We start from the raw sequence: 24269 nt of genomic DNA, 5'->3' as shown, positions 1-24269 counted from the left end.
ATGACAAGCAGAGAAACCACATAGCACAGGGTAGCTCAGGCAAATGCCAGCAGGGTGGAGCTGGGCATAGACTCAGGCACCCTGGCTGCTCTGCTGCAGCAGGAGGGGTTGTCCCCATCCCAGCACAGAGCACTGAGTGCCAGACATTCATTAAAGGGTCACAGAAAGCGTCCCTTTCATGGTTGCAACCTCTTAATCAGGTAAGTGTCTCCAATGACCAGCAAAGAAGAGATGAGTTCCGGACACAGCAAGTTCTGCAGGTTGTTAGTGCCTCTGCTTCTTCTTCCCATGCATCTTTATCCATGTCCAAATCTATGCTGGCCTGACCCAGCTGCCTGCAGCATTTGGTTCTCATGGAGAAACTGAGGAAGAGGTTGGAAGCTCATCTTCAGTCACCCAGCTGCAGCACAGGGCCAGGGCTTGCCCCTTTCCCCCTTGGCTGCCTGGGGACACAGCATCCATCAAAATGCCCACAGGCAGCAGGTACTCCTTGGAGAGACAGAAGATGTGACCAGGACACACACAAAATACACACCCTTTGGTGTCCAGAGGCCACATGGGACCCCAGGACACCCCCAAGGGCCACCAAACCCTTATGGAGTGGCTGGAGATGGGCAAGGAGTGTCAGCCACAGGCACCTGCATCCTGGGTCTGACTCTACCCCCATCCCAGCTGAAGCAACCATGAGGGGCATCTCCCCAGAACTGTCACCAGGAGTAATGCAGATCGCTGCCCTCCTAACACCTTCCCCCTGCAACTTGCTTTATCTTGCTGTCCCTCCACATGCAGTGGGTATTGATCAGTCCTCAGGATCTATCTCTCGATTCCTCCTGCAGTATCTCTCTGCTCCAAGTATCTCTCACTCTGCTGTGCTGTCTGCTGTGCCCGTCTATACCCTCACTATCCATCTGTGCCGCCTCAGCTGCAGCTGTCAATAGCCATTTGGGGAATTTCTCTCCAGCTGGGAGCATCACCAGACGCCACGGGTGCGAAATGCTGAGCAGTGGGGCAAAGGGGACATGGTCCTTCTTGCTTGCCCCAAGGAGACCCTGACACACTTCATGACATACGTGCAGAACCCCAGAGCTGCTGTCATCACTGTGGAGGTTCTAGAGAGGAGCTAAGTAGGACAGGTCCCTTGGTGGCCATGCCCAAGGCAATGGGACACGCTGCACCCTCTAGGGACCTTGGTGCTGCCACTAGCTGGCCTGGGTGCTAAACTGACCCAAGCACCCCAACCCCTCTGCCTTGCAGAAGGGGAGCTTCCCCAAACATTTGGATTCCTGTTGGGCCATGGAGAAGTCATCACGTCTGTCTCACCCCACCCAGCCCAGCTTTCAGTGTGCAGGGGATAAGGCACAGCCCAAAGCAGAGGGTGCAGCACAGTGGGGCGCAAGGCAGCAGCACTGGGAAGGGAAGCTGGAACCATGGGGTCCTGTGTAATAAGTCCCAAGGGTCATCTGGCCCTGTGGATCATTCTGAAATCGGGCCGGGTCTCATCTTCCCAGCAGCAATTCAACAAGAGTGCCACACTGACCAGCACTCAGAGGGGCTGGCAAGCACCAGGAGATCCCTGCCTCTGCCGCAGCGGGATGGGATGGGCCAGCGCAAGCTACAGCTGTCCAGCACTGAAATAGGATGGCCGACAGCTAATTTATCTCCTGTGCAAAGATAAACAGTGCCTGGGGGCCCTGTAGGGTCGGGAGCTGCCCTGCGCTCCCAGGGAATGGTCTGATTTTTCCAGGAGAGCCTCCCTGGTGAGCATGGTGCACTGCGTCACATGCACTGAGGCGCCAGGAGCTTGAGGAGCCCTGAGAATCATCAGAGCCATGGCAGGACATGGGGCAGCTGCTCAGGAGATGCTCATAGGGAAACTGGAGAGCACAGAAGCAGCAGCTTTTCCCCACAGAGGGAAGTGGTGAAGGGGACAGAGCTGGGCCATGGAGCCTGAGAGCGAAGTCAGCTCCTGCCATCAGCATGGCCAGTGGCTGCTTTTCCTCAAGACTTCCTTTCCTTTCTTTGCTTCAAGGAAAAGGGAGGATTCGGCTCATGCTGGCTGCCCCTGGCCCTTGCAGCACACAGGTGGCCATGGAGGGGACAGAGCCACCAGCCCTTGCCACCCAGCCTCCTGTCATCCCATGCCACCAAAACTCAGTGCAGCAGTAGGAAGTCTCAGTGGCAAACTGCCCTGGCTGTGGGATGGAATCAAAGCCACTGTCCCTTGTGTCCCAGTGTGGTGGGGCAATGCGGGTCCCTAAGCTGCCCTGGCCAAAAAAAGCCCAAGGAAGAGCGTGTGCCTCCTTTGCCTCTTGGCAAAGTTTCCTCCACAGAGAAAGCAGTCAGGAAAATCTGGCAGACAGGCAGGTGGAGGGAGAGTAAGGAAACAGTGAGGGGATGCTGCCAGCAGGCAGCACCCACGGCAGAGAGATGTCATGCTCTCACCTTGTCCTACATCCTTGTGTGACATCTGCAGACACACTTGATGATACACTGGTGCCACAGTTTACCCCACTGCAAGCAGGGACACAGGGCAAGCCAGGAGCACTGAGCCACTCCAGTGACAGAGACACTTGGCCTTGTTCTACCCATGCCAGGAAACCTCTTTGGGCATCCAGGCCACATTACAATCTGACCCCTTCAGCCAGGAGCCAGGCACCCACAGCACCTGCCACAAAGATCCCTTCAAAGTACCAGGCTGGGGGTCATGGATCATACTGCTGTGACACCCCAGCCCTTGAGGATGGAGCTCAGGATTCAGCACTTGGAGCTTGCCCCGAACACCCCTTTGTGCCTGCACATGGATTAGTAGCATGAACACACACCCACCTTTCCCCAAAAAGCACGTGTGCACACTCCTGCCCCTCCTAACAGAGATTGCACACACCAACAGGTGAACACACGAAACACACACCCCCAAGTTGCCCACAGACACAGAGGGCATTTGTTATTGTCCTATAAGAAAAAACACACATGTGTGTGCGCACTGCAGGTGCTCAGCCTCTCTGACAGTGCACGCTGCTTCTCACTTGCATGTGCATGGTCACTGCTCCAGTGATGGACCCACATTCTCCCCACACACCACCAGGACATACACACTCCTTAAATCCCGGGCACACTCCCGATGGTGTGTGGGGGCTCCCACACGTTTAGTGCACTCACTTCTCCCACTGTGCACAGGCACAGGTGTGCTCAGACACCCTGCACACACACGTGTGGGGGAGGCTCATCCATCCCACTGCACACACGCAGGCAATGAGCAAACACACACACGCTCACCCTCTCCCAGCACACGCAGCTATCCACACACACACAGCCAGACCCTCTAAAAGGTGTGCGATGGGTGCAGCACCCTCTTACACACGTGTGCACAGACCCCTCACACACCCTCCCTCCTTCACACTCCCTTCTCCTCACACGTCTATGCGTGCACAGCCTGCACACACCCCCCCCCGCACTCCCCTCGTCCAGCACCCCCACATGGACACACACTGGGGGTCTCCCAGCCCGTTCCGCCCCCGGCCCGGTCCCGCTCCCTCCCGCCGGCTCTCGGCGGGCCGGTGCGGGGCGATCCCCCGGGGCTGCCGTAAGAAGCCCAGCCCTCCCCGGGTGACTGCCTAGACGTGCGCTAGCAAATGGGAGCGGGGAGGGGTGTTGCTGTCTGACTGCCACTTGTTGCAAAAAAAAAAAAAAAAAAAAAAAAAAAAAAAAAAAAAAAAAAAGGAAGAAAGAGAGAAAGAAAGAAAAGAGGGGGAAAATCCCACCCACCCTCATCTGCTGCGGAATAAAAGAAATATCGGCGGGCGCGGCGCCATGTGAGCGGCGGGCCGGGGCCGGGACCGGGCGGAGCAGCCTGTCCCCGGGACGGCGGGGCGAGCCCTGGCCGGCGCTCGGAGCCGGCGGCATGGTGGAAAACCCCAGCCTGGCGGCCAAACCCGCCCTGGTGAGGAACCGAGCGGCCGGAGGGGCTCCCGAGACGCGGGGGTGCATGGCGGGAGCGGGGTAGGGACACCGCGTTGGACAGGGAGCGGGATCGGGATCGGGGTTCCCGGTGGGAGCGGGAGGGGCGTCCCGGGAGGACAGGGCGCCCGGCGAGACCTTCCGGCGTGATCGGGACGGGGTCCCCGCGGGGACGGGGCGGTGGGGGCTCGGTAGGAGAGGGTTCCCCGTCGGGGCGGATGTCTCCGTTGGGACCGGGCGGAAAGGGCTCCTCGGTAGGACGCGGTTCCCAGTGGAACTGGGGCGGGAGTCCCAGCAGGACACGGGTCTCCAGCGGGATGGAGGAAGGAGGCTCCTCGGGTCGGACCCGTGTCCGGCAGGAGCGGGGACGGCGTCGCCGGGAGGAGCGGGGCTGTGGCACCGGAGGGAGGGCTGGGTTCCCCGCGGGGCAGGGTGCCGGGGTCCCGGCGGGGGACGAAGCCCCTCCGGCGGCGGGAGCGGCGACGGCTCCGCGGGCAACTTTCGGGCAAGGCCCCAGGGAGCGGCGGGGAGAGCGGGTGGGGTGGGGGATGCTTCCTCCCTTCCCTCCTCCTCCTCCGGCCCCGGCGGCAGCGCTGAGGCCGTGCCCTGTGCCCGCAGCCGGCCGCCCCGCCGCGGGGGCCGGGACCGGCGGGGGGGCTGCGCTTGGCCGCCGTGATGGAGAGCCTGCAGCGGCAGCAGGCGGCCCGCCTGGCCCGCGGCCCCGACGGCGCTCCCCGACGGCCCCCGCGGGAGCCCGGCCCCGGCCCCGGGCCGCCGCCCGCCGCTCCCCGCCGCCGCCCGGCCCCCGGCCCGCGCCCGCCGCTCGCCGCTGCCGGGGAGGAGGAGGAGGACGAGGAGGACGAAGAGGAAGAGGAGGAAGACGGGGAGCCCCGCGAGCCACCGCCGCCACCGCACCACGAATGGACCTACGAGGAGCAGTTCAAGCAGGTAAGGAGGCATCGCTGCCCCGGCACCGGCTGCTCCCGGCAGGCATCCCCGGTGTCCCCCCAAACTCGCGTTCAGCTTTCCCTGAATGGACAATCCTTATGCCCCCCACTGCTCCCAAACCCTGTCTGTATCCCACCCTGAATGGGCAGCACCACGCCCCAGCCCGGACCCACCCTGAGTAGACATCCCCCATATCCCCATTAACCCCCAGACATTATTGCGACCCCACCCTAAATTAAACCCCACCAGTACTGTCCCCAAACCTCATCCTCCCCTAAGTGGGTACCCCCTGAATGCTCCTCACGTCCCCTATCCCTAAGCCCTGTCCCGTCCTATAGGCATTGTCGTCATCCTGTCTGCTCCCCATCTCCCTGCTACCAAACCCCATTTCAGCCCTGATTCATGACCCTACCTCGATGTCCCCTGTGCCTGTTCCCAGGCCCTTCATCATGATAGGATGTCCTGTGTCCAGGCATTTCCCTGTGCCCACCCTGATCTGTGCTCCATCTTGCTGCTTTCTATAACGAGTAAAACAACTGACCCCTGTCCACGGGGGTTTTACAGAGATGAAAAAGGGCAAGGGCTCTGGTGTGTGGTCACCCCCAGGAGCTGGCGAGCCGTGGAGCTGAGTTCTTGTGTCTCTGCAAGGGCTAGGGTGTATTACAGATGGAGGAAATAGCACATACACCCTGTCCCCTCATTCCTGGTGGGTGTAGGGGAGACCCTTCTGCAGCTGAGGACATGGGGAAAGGGCATCAGGAGCTCGTGTAAAGGATGGAGGAAAAGTCCCCCTGTATTTAATGCGTGTGGATCTCGTCGGAGCCGTGTTGTGCAAGCTCTGGTTTGCACACAGCAGGTGCCTCTGCATGCAGGGGTGTGGGCACGGAGTGCACAGCGCCAGGGCAGGTTTGTGCTCTCGGCTTCCTTGTGGGGGAGAGAGAGGCACAGTGGGTGACAGGGAAGATGTGGTGAGGGGGTAGAACACACAGAGATGTCCCCATAGAGCTGTTGTGTGGCTTTTTAGGACAGTACTGCTCAGGGACAGGAGGATGAGAGCACTTTGGTCTCATCCAGTTCTGGCAGGAGAGCAAGGGAACAGCAGCAGGGACCCAACTTTTGGCTGCTGCGGGGGTGTGCTGCTGCCTTTTCTGTTTCAAATTGCTCAACACCGTGTTATTTTGGGGGTCCGTGGCTCATCCCCTGCCTACAGGGCAGCCGGTAGAGGTGCAGACAGGGTACGGCAGCACATTGCCCCCGGCTGTGCCCGGGGATGCTGCCAGAGCCTGGCGCTGCCTTGGAGCAGCCCGGGGTGGGTGAGCTGCAGAGGCCAAACAGCTCGTCCGGGAAGTGTTACATTACACCCCGCTGCACAGAAAAAGGCTGACTGTCCGGTTCCCGGGGTCAACCGGGAGGTGGGAAGCAGCTCCTCCCTCCCAGGGAGGCTAGGAAAGCATCCCCGGCATTTCTCGTCCTTCAGCCTCCCGCCCTGCCCCTGTCTGGGGCTGCCCAGCTCCTTGTGCAGGGCAGGAATGCTGTGAACAGTGGGAGAGGGGTGACCGGAGAGGTTGGGGTGCGGGATAAATCCTGCCACAGCTTCCCAGGGTGAGAGCTGGCTCGTTCCTTGTTTACTCTCCTTGGGTTTTTTCAACCCTGATTGGAAAAGTGACGGACCCCTCATACAGAGACCCACGCCTGTGTTTCCCACCTTGTGGCGTGTCCCAGGCAGCCCAGGGAACAACGGGATGTCCTTCTGTGGTTTGGAGCAGGCTGAGGTGCCAGCTTGCTTTGGGCTCTGCAGGGTGGCTGTCACTGCTCTCCCTCCCCTGGGATCATGCAGGAGGGGACATTCCCCTGCCGGGGAGGGACATGTCCCTGCTGGGTCCTCCACAGCTGCAGGGCTGTGCCTCACCCAGCCTGGGGAACAGGTTCTCCGCTCTCTGCAGGGACTATGGGGAGGGTGGCTGTGCTTCAGCTTTTGGAGGTTTCCCAGGGGTTGGGCTGTGATGCTGTGGGGGAGGTGAGGGGGCAGCGTGTGTCTGTCTGCTGGAAAGCTCTGGGGTAGTGGCAGTGTGGCTGGGAGGGTCCTGGAGCTGGAGAGGGACCCTTGGAGTAGCCAGAACTGTATTTTCCACCAGGACTCCCTGCTTGAAACTGCCCAAACCATCATGCTGTCACCCAGGGTGGGATTCAGGGCTTGTCCCTGCTCTCATCATCCTGGATGGGGGCACAGCTAAGTGAACAGAGACCACCAGATCCAGGTTGTTTGGCAGAAAGTGGGCAGAGAGAGACTTCCCCATCTCTCTGCAGTGGAGATGATGCCTTGATGGGGAGAGGGTGGGAGGTTCGTGCAGGACCAGCCCGGGAAGCATTTCCACACAATGCAGTGGTGCTAAAAATGGGAGCAGAGGACGAGGTGGTTGTGTCAAAACCCACCGGGTTAACAGGCAAATGCTGCTTTGCACACAGGAGCTTTTTGGGGAAATATCCCACACGTGTGCTGTAGTTTTATGTGCTTCCTGAGGTGCTGGTTGGGGAGGGGGGGCTGGTGGGACCTTTGCTCTGACTGGGAGCGCTGCTGCAGTGTTAGGAGGCTGAGAGACCCCCTCACCCCTGCCTCTTGCATCAGCCCCCGGCGCCGGTTTATGTACCTTGATAAGGACGCATGGGTAGAGACCTGGGCAAAGGTCTGGGAGGTCTCCACACCCAAGGCTGTCAGGCAGACCCAGCCCTGGGGTGGGGGGTACCAAGTGGGGTGTGATTATGCATTAGCCATGAACCCCAGCTTCCCCAAGGGCTGGGATGCCTCCAGGTTTTGATTCTGTGGTGCTGCATTATCTTTGACTTGGAGGGCACGGGTAAGAGCCTGGCATTTCTGGTGCCAAGCTCAGCTCCATGAATTCAGCTTTCCCCCTAGAGAAACCATGCGTATAGACAGGGATGGGTGCGCTGGTTTCCTCCAGGGATAGAAGAACAGCACCAGAACCTGGGGCTTTCTTCTCCATTCTCTGGGGTGGGAGGGACTCAAACATCTGGGCTTTGCATCCAGCTCTCTGTTAGCAGAGTGTTTGCTGGCAGGAGATGCCCTCCGTGCCAGGGCCCCTCTGGCATGTTCACACCCATCTGTGACTGGGGGAATCAGGATCCTCTGAAGCTCCTTCCCCCTTTCCCAGGAGCAGCTGCAGGAGGAGGTGAGCCCCAGCCCGCCCTTTAGGAACTCCAGTGACTGGTAGCCTCAGTGGTTAATTTGGGGGTGGCTGGTTTTGCCAGCAGCTGTTTGCCATTATCCTTAGCCTAACCCTGGAGTGGCTGTTCCTCCTGCCTTGCCTGTCCCTGATGCCAGGAGTTGCCTCTTGCACCCACCCACCTGTCCTTAAGATGCATTTGGGGAGGGCTTGCCAGCTGTGATGTGTGCACTCACGTCTCAGAGCATGGAGGTGTGTGTGCCCCTGTAGACAAGCCTCCTCGTGACACAGAGGGTCATCCCAAAATGAGTGGTGGGCACCCTCCTACCTCTGTCCCTATTGCTTTCTCCTGTGGTGTTGTCCCTGGGGATAGAGGAAATAGAGTCAGGAATGTTCCAGGAATGGAGGTGGCTGAAGAGGGGGAATCTGAGGAGAGGGTAGTGGTCTCCATGCCACAGTGCCCTCCTCACCATCAGTGCATCTTCAACCTAAGGGCAGGACCAAGGGCTCCCAGGGCTAAATTAGAGGGTCCTGATTAATCTGCAGAGTCACCGAGGGAGAAATGGACACATTGCCCCATCCATGTCTGCCTGGAGGCTTTTCTCCAGCAAACCTGTGAGCAGAGCTGTGCCCCTGATCTGGGACCACCTGCAGCAGGGAGGTGGCATCAGCAGCAAGGGTCAGTGTGCCAATCCCTGGAGCTCCAACAGCTCTGGCAACCCAGCAGCAGTGGAGGGCACAGGACAGGACAGGGGGGCTGCTGGGATGTGGCTGGAAGGGCACACAGAGGTGTTCTGGGGGTGTGTGTACCCACAGACCAACCTGAGTGTGTGCATCACTATGAGTGCACGCTGTCATGTAAGTGCAGGGGGGTGTGTGTGTGTGTGTGTGTGTGTGTGTGTGTGTGTGTAGCTACCTGAGTGCCCCTGTGTGTAGTGATCCTTGGGAGGCCCTGTGTGTCTGTATGGATGCACAGGAGCATGCAGAGTGTGTGAAAACCCATGGAAGTGCTGGAATGTGTTTATAGGTCCGTATGAGCACACAGGTGTGCATGGATCCATATGGCTGTGGTTCTCTGTGTGTGTGTGTGTGCCCACACGAGTCTGAACACACCCATGTACATCATGTACAGGCACACGTGGGGTGTCCCAGTGTGTTTAGGCATCTGCATGCCTGTACCAGTGACACAGTCTTGGAATTGCATGGACCCTTGAGGCAGAGTTTGAGGGCTAAGCCCCCTCCAAGGCTGCCTCTTGCCCAGCCCACAGTGCTGAGCAGTGGTGCTGGTGCCAGGCACCTGCTCCCTTTGCTGCCCCTAGGGCACTTCCTGGCCCCACTGGAGCCTGTGGGATGCTCAGAGCCTCGGAGCTGTCACAACACTGTCTTCCAGACGAGGGTCCAAAGGGTTTGGGAATGGGGCTCCAAAGAGGAGGTGTAAAAACTAGTAGAGGGTGTGAGAATACCCTCACTGTGGAAGGGAGAGGAGCACCATCAGGAGCTCACACTTCCAGCTCCCTCCCCAGCTGCCTCCCTGAAAGCAGATGCCAGCTGAGTCTTTGGGGAAGATGCACCCCCTCATCAACTTGGGCCTCCAATGATCCACTAATTGGGTTAATAATGGAGGTAAATCTCCTGTGCTGCGGGCCAGCTGGGCAGGTCTGCAGTGGGGAGATCGGATCTCAGGTGGTGGAGTCTTGCCTCAAGGGGATGGATGGATGGATGGATGTGTGTGTGTGTGTGTGTGTGAAGAGTTTGTAGGGATACATAAGCGTGGATAGGATCTGTGCAGAGGGGGAGCACATACAGGGGCTGTGTGAGTGTGCTTGCTGGGGCTGTTTGTCCAGGGTGAGGGTGCACAAGGAGAGCATGCACACACGTGTGTGCATCTGCAGAGCAAGCTGCAGTGTGCATGAATGTGCAGAGGCTGAGCAGACTCTTTGTGGGGGCTCTGGAAATCTGTCCCCTGGGGCACAGGGCACCACTGGAGTTGTCTCTGTTGGTGAGGCTGTGTTGTCCATCCTGCTCCAGAGCTTACATCCCGTGTCTGTTGTGGAGAGCCTGGTTCAAACATGGCTTAAAGAAAGAGGCCATGAACGTAGACAGCTGATGGAAAAGTAAAAGGCAGCTGTAAAGCAGCAGTTTGCAGGCTTGATTTTGTAAATAACTAGGTTGTCAGGCACCTTTTTTATAAACAGCAGGATTCTCAGACAGTCTTCTCATAACAGTCCTTGGCTGCTCTGGGAACAGATATGAAGGTTTTGAGAACAGATATGAAGGTTTTGAGAACTTTTCATATCACAGTGAGAACACTAATTTTGGTTTCAATAAACAACCACGGGTATTGTAAACAAAAGGAGGGGTTAGAGTCTTCTCTGTAACCTATCGTGAGCTCGGATTTTGCAATATGCATGAAGTTAATTAACACAGTTAATTATAAAAGATGACTGATTTGATAAATAAATCGGAGTCGATGCTGATCAACATCAAGATGGGTCGTCTCCCTTCGCTTTCAACAGTCTGTGGGAGGGCACGAGTGAGAATCAGGCCCCAATGCTCTTTCTGCTCAGGCACACAGCTCTTCCAGTAGCTGAAGTGAGGGCTGGGGTTGCTTTCACAGGGTGTGGTTTGCAGTGGCCACCAACCTTTCCTTCTGCATTGTCCCATCAAAGAAGTTGTAGGAAGGGGATGGGGCCAGAGGTGCATGGTGGGGAGAGGGATTGAACAGCCCATGCACATCCCAGGCATGCACACAGCCCCCCGTGGGTGCACCCCATACTCACACAGCCCCACAGCAGCTGTGTGCCTGCACAGCCCCCCGTGGGTGCACCCCATACTCACACAGCCCCACAGCAGCAGCTGTGTGCCTGCATAGACCTGGTGCTAGAGCATGCCCTGTGTGCTCACCCACACAAGTACCATGGGGGTGCCTGTGTGTGTCCCCTGGGGACACCTGGGGTGGTGCTGGTCATGGACAGGGTGCCATGGCTCCAGTCATCTAGTAAGGGATTCAAGGGATTGAAGGGTGTCTCACAACTCCAGTCACCCATGGAGGGATCAGGGGCGGGGAGGGGGACAGGAATGGAGGGGGAGGCAGACACGGAGAGGAAAGCCAGGATGGAGGGAGAGGCAGTGGCGGAGCAAGCGCCGATGGGTCAGGGAGGTTAACCCGAACAAATCCGTTCATTGACTCCCTGCCTGCTCAGCCATGAACGAGTAACAAGGGCTGACCGTGCGGGACAGCCGCGAGCTGGGAGCGGATGGGACAAGGGCCAGCCCCCGGATGGGACAAGGGGCCTTGAATGCTGCCCATGGTGACTCCACACAGCCGTGTGCTTCCTCTGCCTCCAGCCTGTGCGGGAGCCATGCCAGCACCCCCTGCCTCAGTTTCCCCTCCTGCAGAGTGTGTTGAGCAGAAGGCTTGCACAGCGCGCCCCACATCACACCGGGGCCAGGCTGTGGGTGGGGGGCTCTGTCCCAAGGCCAGTGCCTGCCAGCCAAGCTTGCACGGGGCTGGGTTAATGTTTGCAGCAGGCAGGCAGCCCTCCCGGGAGCAGCAGCAAGGGGGGTTCTAATGACCTGCCGGATCCGCCGCATTATCAGCGCTGATTAAACCTGCCTGCTCTATAAAGCGCCGTTAAATATTAAGCGTGATGACGGGCTTTGAGGGGAGCCACGGCGCTGGGAGAGGTCCCCACACAGAGGTGTCTGGCCTTGCCAGTGGGGTGGCTGCTGGGGCTGGTGGATGTTGGGATGGGTGGGCACCCTGCACCCCTCGGGGCAGTGGGCTCAGGGGAGCAGCGTGCCCCACGAGCCAGCGCTGCCTTCCTTCCAATGCAGCTGGCCGTCCCAGCACAGCTGTCCCGTAACCATTAACTTATTAACAACTGGTGGAAGAGGAGAGTGGTGGCTTGCAAGGTCAGGGGGTGGTTTGTGCCTGGCGGGGAGTGAACTGCCCCCCAGCTCTGGCTGTGGGGACGGGGGAGGGAGCTGCAAACCCTTAGTTTGTTGTGTGTGCCCCATGGCAGGGAAGGCTGTAACTGTGGGTACTGTTGGGATCCCTGAACCCCAGTGTGCTCAGGGCTGTGCCTCGACTGGGAATGGCCAGATCCTGTGATTATCTGCAGGGTAAACTGAGGCATGCCAGCAGGACGCAGGGGAGGACACACCAGTGTCTGGGTGCTCGGCTGTGCACCAGCCATCCTCCTCAGGAAGGATCTCAGAGGCAGCAGTCGAGCTCCAGAGAGGTGCGGTGACTCCAAAACAGTGCATCAGCAGTCAGCCACCCGTGGTGTGTGGCTGGGGGGTGCAGGGAGGTGAGCATTACCTGGGCGTGCTGCGTGAACAGTGGCCAGATGGAAAAATTAGCAGTGTGGCTAATCAATGTGGTAGATATTAAGCAGCTCAGGGCTGGGGGTTTTGCGTGGTGGGGGGGAGCTGAGCGGGGTCCAGGATCGATACAGCTCATATTAAGTGGATTAAATCCTGGCTGCTGATCTGAGCCCTCGCTGCCAGCAGGAGGTGGCAGCTGAGCAGGGACTGTGGGGGTCCCACTGAGATCATTTCTCTTGGCAGCAGGGCCCAGGGGGGACTGTGTGGGGACTCACCAGGGCAAGCTGAAGTGCCTGGCGGGTGGCTTAGCACCTCCTCACATGCTTCCTCTGTCTAGTGTGTCAGCTAGACTAAGGGGACCCAAGCTTCATCTCTAGAAGCCCTCCTGGCTCCAGGAAAGTCATGTCCTGGGTGAATGAATGGTGTTAACAATGTTACTTAATCGTGGGGGGGAGGAGGAGGAGGAAGCACAAGGCCTATTCACGTCCTGTTAATAAACCATGTTCGACCCACTGACCTTTAACCTGCCTGACAGGCCCCGTTATCCCCATCCCTTAAGGAATATAGATGTCGCCATGGCAATGGGATGACAGGAGGGAGCAGGTCTCAGAGCTGCACCCAGCGTGGGGTGTGGGATGAGGACACACCGAGCCAGTCCTGCACCAGCACCCAGCCAGCAGGGCCAGGTGGAGCTGGGGTGCTGCTGCTGGAGTCCCAAAGCCAGTGGGGTGGCCAAGCATGGACGGGTCCCCAAGGCTGGCAGAGCAGGGCTGCGCTGCACACCGTCGGGATATTGATCCCGGGGCTTGACAGTTTAATACTTCCGTTTATAGAGGAATATAGTTACATCGATGGCGTTAAATGAGTTACTAATTATATCAATACAAACACGATTAAAAGGGTCCTTGCTCATAGGTCACCACAAGCAGGAGCCGCTGGTTGTGTTGCACAACTGCCCCTGGGCGAGGCTCAGACCACTGCTTAAAGCACATGGCAGGGGGATGCTCTGGGGCAGCGTGTGCCCTGTGGGACCAGGGGTGCCCATCCATGTGGAGTGCCTGTCTGGGGTTGTACATCCCCTTCTGGAGTTCTGTGTTCCTGTTCAGGGCTCCATGTGCCCATCTGGGGTTGTGGATGCACGTACAGGGTTTGTGTGTGCATATATGGGGTTGTGTATGTCTGTTTAGGGTTGTGCATGCATGTATGGGGCTCTGTTTGCCCATTTGGGGCTGTGCATGCCTGTATGGGGCTCTGTTTGCCCATTTGGGGCTGTGCATGCCCAGCTGGGATTTGTGTGTGCTGTCAGGGTTGTGCTTGCCTGTCTAGAGTCGTGTGTTCCGTTCTGGGATTGTACATGCCCCTCTGGGATTGTGAGTGCCTGTCCAGAATTGTGCATGTATATGTGGGATTGTGAGTGTCTGTCTGGTGTTGTGTGTTCCATTCTTGGGTTGTGGGTGCACATACAGCAACATGCATGTTCCATCTGGGCTGTGCATGCACATTTGGAGTGCGTGCCCATGATGTGTGTATGGGGTTGTGGATGCTCCTGTAGTTTGGAGTGTGTCCGTGGAAGTCTGGGCACATACCAGACTGCTGCACCTGCCCATGAGAGGCTGTGCACTTCCAGCCCTGGCTGTGTGTGCCTGTGTAGGGCTTTGTGCCCCTGTGAGTTGTGTGTGCATTTGCATCACAGGCTTTTCCACACTCCCGTGATGTTCTATGTGTCCCTGCAGGGCTGTGCGCACCAATGCGAGGTTGTGCAGGATTGTGCATGCCCATTCCACTTTCTGTGTGGCACTAGGGGGTTGTGCTATGCTTACGTGGAGCTGTGCAATGCCCACAAGGGGCTGTGCACGCTCCTGTGGGGTCGAGTAGACCCACATAAGGCTGTGCAAGCCGAGGTGTAGTTGTGTAGGGTTGTCTGTGCTCCCGTGGGCTTGTGCACCCCCACATGGGATTGTGGCAGCCCATGTGGGGTTATGCACACCCACATGAGGCATGTGTCCATGCACAGTGACTGTATGTGACCTGGGAGATCTCTTCTTCAGCCTGGGCATTCCCAAATCCCAAGGAACACCCCGTGCATCCCAGGCGTACCCAGGGGCCATGCCAGCTTGTCCCCAGTTACTCAGCTCCACTCTCCTCTCATCTCCACTTAAAAGCTGACCTTTGCTCCCCGTTTGATGTAATGTGTTTTTGCATCTCAGTGCCCCACAGATAAAAGGTTAGAGGTTAATAAACAGTGGAAAAATAGAACCTGGCCCTTGGAGGTCACACCTGTTTTGCGGGGTTGGAGTCAGTAGCGGCCTGCTCTAGGGGGGAATCCTGCCTGCATCCATGGGAGGAGAAACACGAGTGGCACCCAGGGCAGAGGTGTGTGGGTGCTGAAGCCCATCCACTAGGTGACCCTCAGGAAGGCCATGGCTTCACCTTGCAGTGGGATGAGTAGTAGTTGCCAGTTCTGGGGGTTTGCCCCTGCCTTGACAAGCCAGATGTCACAGCGTTTGGTGTGGAGGCCTTCCAGAGGCAGGGACAGGCAGGAAAATGCAGGCAGAGCCTGGCTGACACAGCCTTCCTGGGGCAGAAATCAAAGCAGACTTCTGGAGCTCTGCTCAGAGCCTGACCTAGTTACTGCAATCAATGCTTCAGGGACCTCCTGGAAAAGAGCAGGCGATGGAGAGCAAGGAAGGGAACACTGTGGTGGAGAGGGACACAGTACTGGCACCCAGGGGTCAGGGCATTCCAGGAGCACCCAAGGAGGGGATAGGTAAGTGGGATCCAGAGAGTGGAGAAGCAGTGCAGAAGAAGCTCCATGGAGCAGGCACTCAGCACCTGTGGGCAGGGTGAGAGTCTGGCAGGTGTACCCCTAGATAAAGTTAGGGACAGGCAGTTAGCACCGATCCGTCACTGACAAGGGACAGGCAGCTGGCACCTGAGTTAGACAGGGGACTGTGTTAGGTGTGTCTATTCAGTGGTGTGAACCATGGGGTCTGTAGAAGGATCCTCACATCCCTGTAGGTCCCCACATTCCCCCATCCCCACATCGCACATCTCCATGTCCTCAAAGTCTCTACACCCCACATCCCTACATTCCCGTGTCCCTGTATGTGTGTCCCCGTTGCATCCCTGCATCACCCCATCCCCGTGTCCCCTGAATCCCTGCAGACCCATATCCCTACATTCCCGTATCTCTGAATTCATATTCATGTGTCCCCATGGCGTCCACCCCCATCCCCACATCCCCCTGTGCTTGCAGCCTGACGACCCTTAAGCACAGCTCCCTTTATCTGTCTGGTGAATAATGTTCTGTGTGGAGCGGGGGTGTGCTCCCTTCCTATTGTTTTTTAACAGCCTTTCCCAGCACAATTGTTTTTTAAACGACTCTATTTTGTGCCTGACTTTGTTTTCCAGCTTGCATTTCTTTGTATACGTTTTGGAAATCCATTCTGGACTGCTGAGTTTTGTTTCTTTTCAATGGCTTTAAATTCTTGCCGGGCTTGCTGGGAGGAATTGGTGTCTATAGTGTCTTCGATTGGTGCTAATTTTTCCTTCATGTGCTCTGACTTTTACTGCTGGGCCATCGATCTGGCAGGCTCCAATTTGTCATGGTCACTCAGGCGCTGTGCTGGAATCAGGCGAGCCTGGCTTTCACAGGGATCCAGCACTCGGTGTCCCTGGTGTAGGGGCTCCACTCACCTCCCCAGTGCTGTCCCTCACCTCAGGCTGTGTCCGTGTGTCCAGACCATCCACCATAAGTGTCTTCACAGCCACACATGTTTGTGTCTGTGCGATCCTGGGCACATGGCAGCCCCAGCACTTGCAGCTCCCTTGATAGTACCCAGGGGTACGGTCGAGCCAACTTTTCCTTCCCCAGGGTGGAATCATCCCCCAGTGTTCAGGTGGGCTTGTGTTCCTGTGAGGAATGAGGGGTGATGAGGATGCTGATACCATGCTGGGGCTTGAGAACACCAACACTTGGCAGTGCCAGAGCAGAGCTGAGCATCCTGATCCTGAGCTCCTGTCTGGGGCTTGGGGTTTGCTGATGCTTCTGGGCTGTGATTCTTGCATCTAAGAGGGCGAGGGGCCGGACAGACTGAGGCACAGACCCAGCATCTCTGCAGCAAAGATTCAGAATAATCATTGGTCTGTGGGGAGCCCATGCCAGACCCGAGGCAGAGGGAGAGCCCACACCCAGGCAGAGGATGTGTCAGGGGATTCTGTTAGGGGTGCACAGAAAGCCTCTTGTTGCTGGCAGGGCAGGCAGGTGGGGCCAGGGGTGATGCCAGGTTCTGGCACAGGCCGTGCTCAGCCCCAGGCACTGCTCCCCTCCCCGTTCTCACCTGTGTGTACTGCAAGCACTGATCCCTCTCTCTCTCCTGCCTCCAGCTCTATGAACTGGATGAGGACCCGAAACGCAAGGAATTCCTGGATGACCTCTTTGGCTTCATGCAGAAGAGAGGTAAAGGTGGGTGGCTGGGGTGGGTGCCACTGCCACCCCTGCCTCGGCTGCTGGTGGGGGGACTCATGGTGTGTTGCTCTCAGCCTCTGAGCTGCTCCAGGTCTCTGCAAATCCCTCAGGCAGGTGTTGTGGTGCTCCCCCTGGGCCTCCCACACAACCCCAAGCTGGGGCATCTGTCCCAGATATCCCATTATGGATGCCCAGCAGGGATGCCCGCTGGAAACACCTGGTGGGGATGTCCATTAACATACCCCCTTGGTGACAGGCATTAGCAACACCCCTTAATGATGCCCATTAGCAGTTTTCAGGACGTTTTAGGGATGCCCGGTGGCAATGCCCTTGGCAGTGCCCTTTAGGGCTCCGTGTTAGCAGCGCCTGGTGAGGATGCCCACCATCAGCACCTCAGTGATTTGCGGAGTGGGCCCGGCAATCCGGGTGGCGCCGGGCACCCAGGGGTTAAGGGCTCGCCAGCCAACCCATCCTCATCGGAAATCTTTGCTATCGGCATGGGGAGCCGAGCCGGCTCCCGGGGACTCGATAAATGCTTTAACCTTCGCCCTCCCCGGCCGGGCCTGCGACAATTAAAAGTTGCCGAGCGCGGGCGTGTGGCCGGCCGTATTAATTAGAGCCTTTTGCTGGTGTGTGGATTAATGAACAAGCCGCTCGATAGCCAGTAAACCCCAGGCAGAGGTTAATGCCGAGCTAATTAACGGGGAAAGGCTGAGGGGGGTGCAGGAGCTTTGGGGCTGGCTGTGCATGGGGTGAGGGAGGGCAGAGGGGGCAGTCACCTGCATGCCCTGCACACTGGAAGGTTGGTGAGGGTGCCCACCTGGCTGTGGGGCTGCAGAGATTGACTTTTGGGTTGGCTGGGACACCACAAACCTGTTGCAGTCACGGGTGTGTTGTGAGTGGCTGGCACGGCCAGAGGGCTCACCCTGGGGCCAGCTGTAGGTTGTGGGTGGGCTGGGTGCTGCCCCATGGGTGCCCCCTGGCCCTGGAGCAGAGCTGTGGGGAGTGAGTGGGAGCATCAGCACTACCTCAGCCCTCCAGCATCCATCAGCTGCAAGATTCATGGGCTGTTCTGCAGCTTCATTATCTCTCTCTCCAGAGCTAATTAACTCCCTCGCTATTGGGGCCGGGGCTAATTAAGTAAGTGCCTGCTGGTGTGGGGAGGAGGGAGGGAGCCTAATGCTTCCTTGACGGCGCTGCTCCACATCCCTCTGTGTCTGGATGTCCCACTCCTGTGCCCTCCATCCCTTCTGTCCTGCCTCCCGTCTGAGTGGGTGCCATCCCCCTGGGCAGGACAGGCAGGGTGTGGGTGCACAGGTGCAGGTGTGCAGGGATTGGTGTCCATGAATCTTTTGGAGGAGACAGGGATTTTGGACTGGGGTACAAAAGAGAAAGGGGACAGAAGGGCTGAGGGGCAAGGAGAGCATCCCACGGGTCATCAAGAGCTGGGTAAGAAGCAGCACCTGAGAACCACTGCAGGTGCAGCTGGGGCACCCAGAGGTGCATGGGCAGGGGACTGTGACACCCAGGCTGTGTCCCCAAGCTCTCCAGGAGGGATTGATGTCCACAGAGTGAGCCCTGCTGAAAGGGACTGCATCCCACCTGCTGTCTGTCAGGACAGTACCAGCACTGACATTTGTCAGCAGAGTGGAAGATTTGTAGGGCTGAAGAATGGGTTGGGGGGCAGACCTTCTGATGCAACCCCATGGCACAAGGGCACAGCTGGCCCTGGTGGCTCATGGAGGCCATGCCACCACCACCATCAGACACAGGCAGTGTGGCAGCTCATAGTCGTGCCCCAGCTTCTGTGGCACCTCAAAGGCAGTAATCAGGGACAGAAGGGAGCTATTTCTACATTTACTTCTACTATTTCTACATCTACTTACTGGGGTCTGCAGCCCCCCCCCCCCCCCCCCCATTTCACCACCAAGCTGCATGCCCTGCTGATAACACAGGGCTATTAATCAATCAAGGTGCTAATTGCAGTCCCACAATGGCTGCATCACCTCCCTGGGCTTTTATGCCCTTCTCCCTGGCTGGGGCTGGGGCCATCACTCTGTGGGGATGCAGACAGGTGCCTTTGTCAGTGGGACAGGCATCAGCCACACACTCCACACAGCCCTGGGATTAATGGTGAGATACTTTTGTAAGCCACCAAGGCTGGAGATGGGAGAAGAGAAATCCATGGGCCATTGGCTGGGGGCTGAGACCCTGAAAACTCACTGTTTGGGGGTGAGGAAGAGCCCTCAACCACCCCCGAGGTGATGGGTCTTGTGCCAGCAGCCCCGAGCAGAGCTGCTTAGGTGAGCTGCTGACAGCAGATGTCAAGTCAATATCTCTGCCTTTCTCCCAGGAGGATAAGCTCCTCTCCCCCTTCCCGACCTGGTGAACAACACAGACACACACAAAAAAAAAAAAAGTTAAATGAACTCAGTAAAAGAATAAAAAGAGCTCATTTTTCAGGCTTATGTGAAGAAGCCAAGCCAATATCAGGGCCATAAATTAGGGATGCTGGAGGATGGCGGTGAATGACGGCTTCGTTTGAGGGGCGAAGCGCAGTGGTGACAGCCTCCCTGGGCCAAATGGATGGCTTTCCAATACTGCCTGTGCCCCGCCACCTCGCAGGAGGAATAAATAGGGGATGGAATGGCACAGGCTGGAACAGGGTGGGATGGGATGTGATGCTCGTCCCTCCTCTGCCCAGCTTCCAGCAAATGCCCAGACCATCATCCCGAGGAGGCATGGAGCACAGCAGGGCTGTGAGGTTATTTGGGGGTGCTGAGGAAGTGGGGAGGGGTTTTTAGCCAGACTTGGTGGCTGTGGAGACCATGCTGTTCTACACTGGGCTCACAGAACCCCGGTGAACCGATGTTCCCTTGCCCCATAGCCTTGTAGAGGAGGGTGATGGTGGGGCACCAGGGGTCAGGGTCTCTGCTGAGGGCAGTTGAAGAGGATTTGGGGTCAGGTTTCTTGAAGCAGGGCACTAAGGTCCTTTAAGCAGAGGAAACTTCTGGGGCCATCTGTAGGGTTAAGAGGTTTTTCAGGAACTCTTTGAAAGAGTCTGGAGCTGGAAGAGAAAACCTCTCCATGGAGAGATAGTGGGGTGAGTGCTCCCAGAAGGGTTGTGAGGATCATCCCTCCTCAGAAAGGTTATAGGATGGGTCCCTTTTTAAAGTGTAGAGGGAGTCTCTCTTTATGGGGCTCTGAAGGAGCATTACAGAGTGAATCACTCTAGGATGCTCTGAGAGATTTCATAGATTGGTGCTGTACAGATAGCTCTGAGAATTGTAGGGAGACAACCTTATCTAAGGGTGTCTTTGCCCATCCCACTGAGGCTCCATCTCCCACATGAGAGCATACCCAGCTGCACTGACAGCTCCATCAGAGGTGACCCTCTGCCAGCATGCTGGGGTCTCCCTTGCTCTTTGGCACAGTGCCACTCTCCCAGGCACCCTGGGGTCCTACCTGCACGCCAGGTGCCCATGGGTGCTCACCTGGGCATGGAGAGATGTGCCTCCCATTGTGGGTACCTGCAGTGGCAGTGGGGACAGGGTGGGGGCTGTGATGCCAAAGGGCCCTGTGGGCAGCCCCCCACACCCTCTTGTGTCTCTGTGTGCCTCCTGAAGGAACACCAGTGAACCGCATCCCCATCATGGCCAAGCAAGTGCTGGACCTGTACACGCTGTACCAGCTGGTGACAGACAAGGGTGGCCTGGTTGAAGTCATCAACAAGAAGATCTGGCGGGAGATCACCAAGGGCCTCAACCTACCTACCTCCATCACCAGTGCTGCCTTCACCCTCCGCACACAGTGAGTGCCTGACAGCATGGCAGGTGGGGAACACTGCTCCTGGGACACCCTCTGGCTCAGATGTCCCAGAGCCTTGGATGGGGTCGGACATGGAGTGTCGGGAGTTTAGTTCAAGCATGGCTTAAAGAAAAAGGCCATGAAGGCATACAGTTGAGAGAACAGTAAAAGGTAGTTGCAGAGCAGTTCCAAAAGCAGTTCCGAGCCTGATTACTATAAACAATTAGACTCTCTCAGGCATCACTTTATAAACAATAAGGTTCTCAGACAGTCTTCCCATAACAGGCAAAACACCCTCTCTGGGAAAAGATGACACCCTGGGAACAGATATGGAAGTTTTGGGAACCTTTCATATCACAGTGGGAACACTGGTTTTGTTTTTAATAAACAATTATAGGTATTGTAAAACAAAAGGAGTGGTTAGAGTTTTCTCTGTTAGCCTATCGTGAACTTGGATTTTGGAATATGCATGAAGTTCATTAACACTGTTATTTAAAGTTACTGATCAATCAATAAATCGGAGTTCAATGCATTAAAGGTCATCTCCCCTTCACTTCAACAATGGAGTACCACAAAAGTGGTTGGAGGGCTCTGCTCCTTCCCAAGGGCTCTTTGCTTAGCATGGGGCTGTCTGGGAGGTGCACAGCCGTGGATCTCCCCCTGGCTCTCTCCCCGTGCAGATACATGAAGTACCTGTATCCCTACGAATGTGAGAAGCGGGCGCTCAGCTCTCCCGGAGAGCTCCAAGCTGCCATCGACAGCAACCGTCGGGAGGGGCGCAGGCAGACTTTTGGCACAGCACTCTTCAACTACTCGCCAGCCAGCACCCCAACCCTGCTGGGCACCCCCAAAATGCCTCTGCCAGCTCTTAGCATCTCCAGTCACAGCTGTGGCCAGCTCAGCCAAGTGCACAGCGTTAAGAAAGGTGTGTGAGGATCCCGTCTTCCCAGAGGTGGACACTGCTGCAGCAGCAGGGATGTTTCCCTGTCAGCTTTTGACCTTTTTGCTGGGGGAAAATAGGAACAGTGTTGTTCTTTTAGTCCCATTCAGGGTGCGAAACCAGCGTATTTTCCCTGGCTTTGGAGAAGGACCAAGCCCAGATTTTGGGAGTGGTGGCCTGGCCTGCCCCATTGCTGGTGGGGTGGAGTTGGCACCACTGGGGGTGGTGAGGTGGGGTGATGATGAGGGACCCACTGAGCTCTCTTGGTCATTGCAGAGGACGGAATGCTGGCAGCATCAGTGCCGGGGCGCATTGCTATCCCAGTGGGACTGGCCAGCCACCATCTCACAGCAGCCCAAGCAGCAGCTGCCTCACAGGCAGTGGTGCTGGAGCAGCTGCGGGAGAAGCTGGAGACAGGAGAGCCCCCAGAGAAGAAGGTGGCCCTGACAGCAGAGGAGCAGCAGCAGATGGTGCAACATGCGCTCCAGCACAACCTCCTGGCCATGGCCTCCCAGTTCCCCATGAACATCAAGATCTCCAACCGAGGTAAAGACATGCAACACCTCAGCCTTGGCCATCCTTTCCTCTGGCATCCAAGGTGGCGGCAGCAGCAGCTGCTGGAGAGGAGCATGGATGCCCATAGGGACTGCGTCCCGGCTTATCTGTCTCGGACAGGTTCTTGTTTCTGTTTCGCTTAACACTCATATTGGTATTTCCTTTCCCCAGATGACAGACAGGAGACCGCATTGAACCTGTCCACCAACAGCATTAGCAGTATCAACATGTCAATAGAAATAAATGGAGTTGTCTACACAGGTAAATAGAAGGGCCGCTTGGCCCGTGTAATTGCGGCCAGGAAATCCAATAACTTATAGCCACTGCCTGGCCAGCAAGTCCTTCCTTCAATCTGATGTCTTTACTATAAAATCCATCGTAATGAAGTGGCAGGGCTTGGGGAGAGGGGGCAGGAGGAGGAGGGGGTTGACAAGGATGGAAATTGGCCCAAAGCAGGTGCTAGCGATGAAGGGCTAAAGGTGGGGGGGGGGGGGGAATAGATGGACAGACTCTGGCTGAGAAGTGACCCTGCACCTAAGGTCATTCCACACCCCAGGGTCCCAAAGGCAGGGCTTGGATTTGTGGTCAGCCCAAAGCTTGTGTCCCCAGAGGGTCTCTGGCTGATTGTGGGGCTTGGCTGATTGCAGAACATGGTGCACAGAAAGATGTTGGGGTGCTTTGGTGGAGCAGAGGATCCTTTGTGGTGCCAGTGTGCACCCCAGATCCCCATCCCATGCTCCCCAGATCTATGCCTGTCCTGCTGAGACACCCCACAATTAAAATCAATGGCTTTGCCTTCAGAATTTAAATATTTAATGAGCAGGAAAGGTCAGGGCTAAGCCTTATGTGGCGCTGCCAGCCAAGAGGGCCCTGGGCCACCCCACAGGCTGCCCCATGCAGGCAAGGATGACTGGGCTGGGGGAGACACCACAAGTGATGACAGGGAGCTGAAGCCCCCATGAGTCTTTGTCCCACCCTCCCCAGCCTGGATGCTGGGGGCCAGGTGAGTCGATCCTCCAACCCTGGGCTTGCCCTAACCTGCTTGTTCTTGTCCCTCAGGTGTCCTGTTTGCCCGCCGGCCCTCAGCCACCCTGGCACCTGGTGGAGGGAGCACCCAGACCCGTCCAAACCCCATGCCTGCCCCAAACCCCCTGCTCTCAGCCTCCTCTCAAAGCCACACTCCCACTACCACCTCGCTGTAAGGCAGATGTGCCCCCACCCTGACAGCAGCTGGGGGTGCCCAGAGTCTGGGGGTCTGAGCTGTGGGATCCAGCTGGGCCACCAGGGTGGGATGGGGGACCCAAAGGTGCCTCTTGCTGCAATACTGAGCTGTGTCCATGCAAGGCTGTGAACACCCACGCGGGCCCTTTTGTCCCTTATCCCCATGTGTGCCCTCTGACACACACACACGCACACACACATTTCTTCCCAAGGCACCACCCCCAGGTGACCTTCCCCTACATCTCCTGCTGCCCTGACGCCTGGGGGACCCCCAGGACCTGCATGCTGCATCCCCTACATCCTGCAGCCCCTAACCCATCTCATTGCACGCACTGCTGCCCCTTTACACCCCTCAATGCATACACTGTATCCCCTGCACACACCCTTGGTGCCCACGCTGCCTCTCCCTACACACCCTCCGTGCAAACACTGCAGGCACAATATGTGCAGCCCCTATAAATTGTAGCCCCTATATACTGCAGCCCCAATATTCATACTGCACCCCCTGCCCACTGCAGACACCCCTACCCAGTCCTCCTGCGCTGCCTGGGCTTGCTGTCCCTGCCCTGAGACACCCCAGGGTGGTGGCATCTCAGCCCCCCAGGTCCTCAGCTCAGGGGGATCACCCTGGGGGGGGCAAATAATGGGGATATTGGTGGGAATGGTGGGGGTGAAGCTTATTGGGGTTTGGCTGGGGTTGGGGGTTTATGTTGGGGAGGGCAGGGTTGCCCAGCAGAGCCCCCCCCACCACCAAAGAGACTGCCTGGGTGCCAGGGTCCCCAGATGGGTGACAGGGGGAGAAGATGGCACTCTGAACTACCTCGTTGGGGCTGGGCAGGCGCCTCCTCCTCCCGTGTGTGCC

At 57.5% G+C, this 24269-nt stretch overlaps 1 protein-coding gene across 1 annotated transcript; it reads left to right on the top strand.

The window, feature by feature from the left end:
* The first annotated feature begins 4596 nt into the window (after positions 1-4596).
* On the top strand, positions 4597-24078 carry ARID3C (AT-rich interaction domain 3C). The gene is made up of 7 exons (XM_063180034.1): positions 4597-4905; positions 16803-16875; positions 20511-20694; positions 21372-21616; positions 21908-22177; positions 22358-22447; positions 23246-24078. The coding sequence occupies exons 1-7, from the start codon at positions 4633-4635 to the stop codon at positions 23386-23388; spliced, it is 1278 nt and encodes a 425-aa protein (XP_063036104.1). The 5' UTR covers positions 4597-4632; the 3' UTR covers positions 23389-24078.
* Positions 24079-24269: the final 191 nt, after the last annotated feature.

This window comes from Melospiza melodia, chromosome Z, assembly GCF_035770615.1.
Source record: "Melospiza melodia melodia isolate bMelMel2 chromosome Z, bMelMel2.pri, whole genome shotgun sequence".
In the NCBI taxonomy this organism is placed as follows: domain Eukaryota; kingdom Metazoa; phylum Chordata; class Aves; order Passeriformes; family Passerellidae; genus Melospiza; species Melospiza melodia.
Note: the sequence above shows the minus strand (reverse complement) of the source record. Positions and strands in the feature narration are given on the sequence as shown.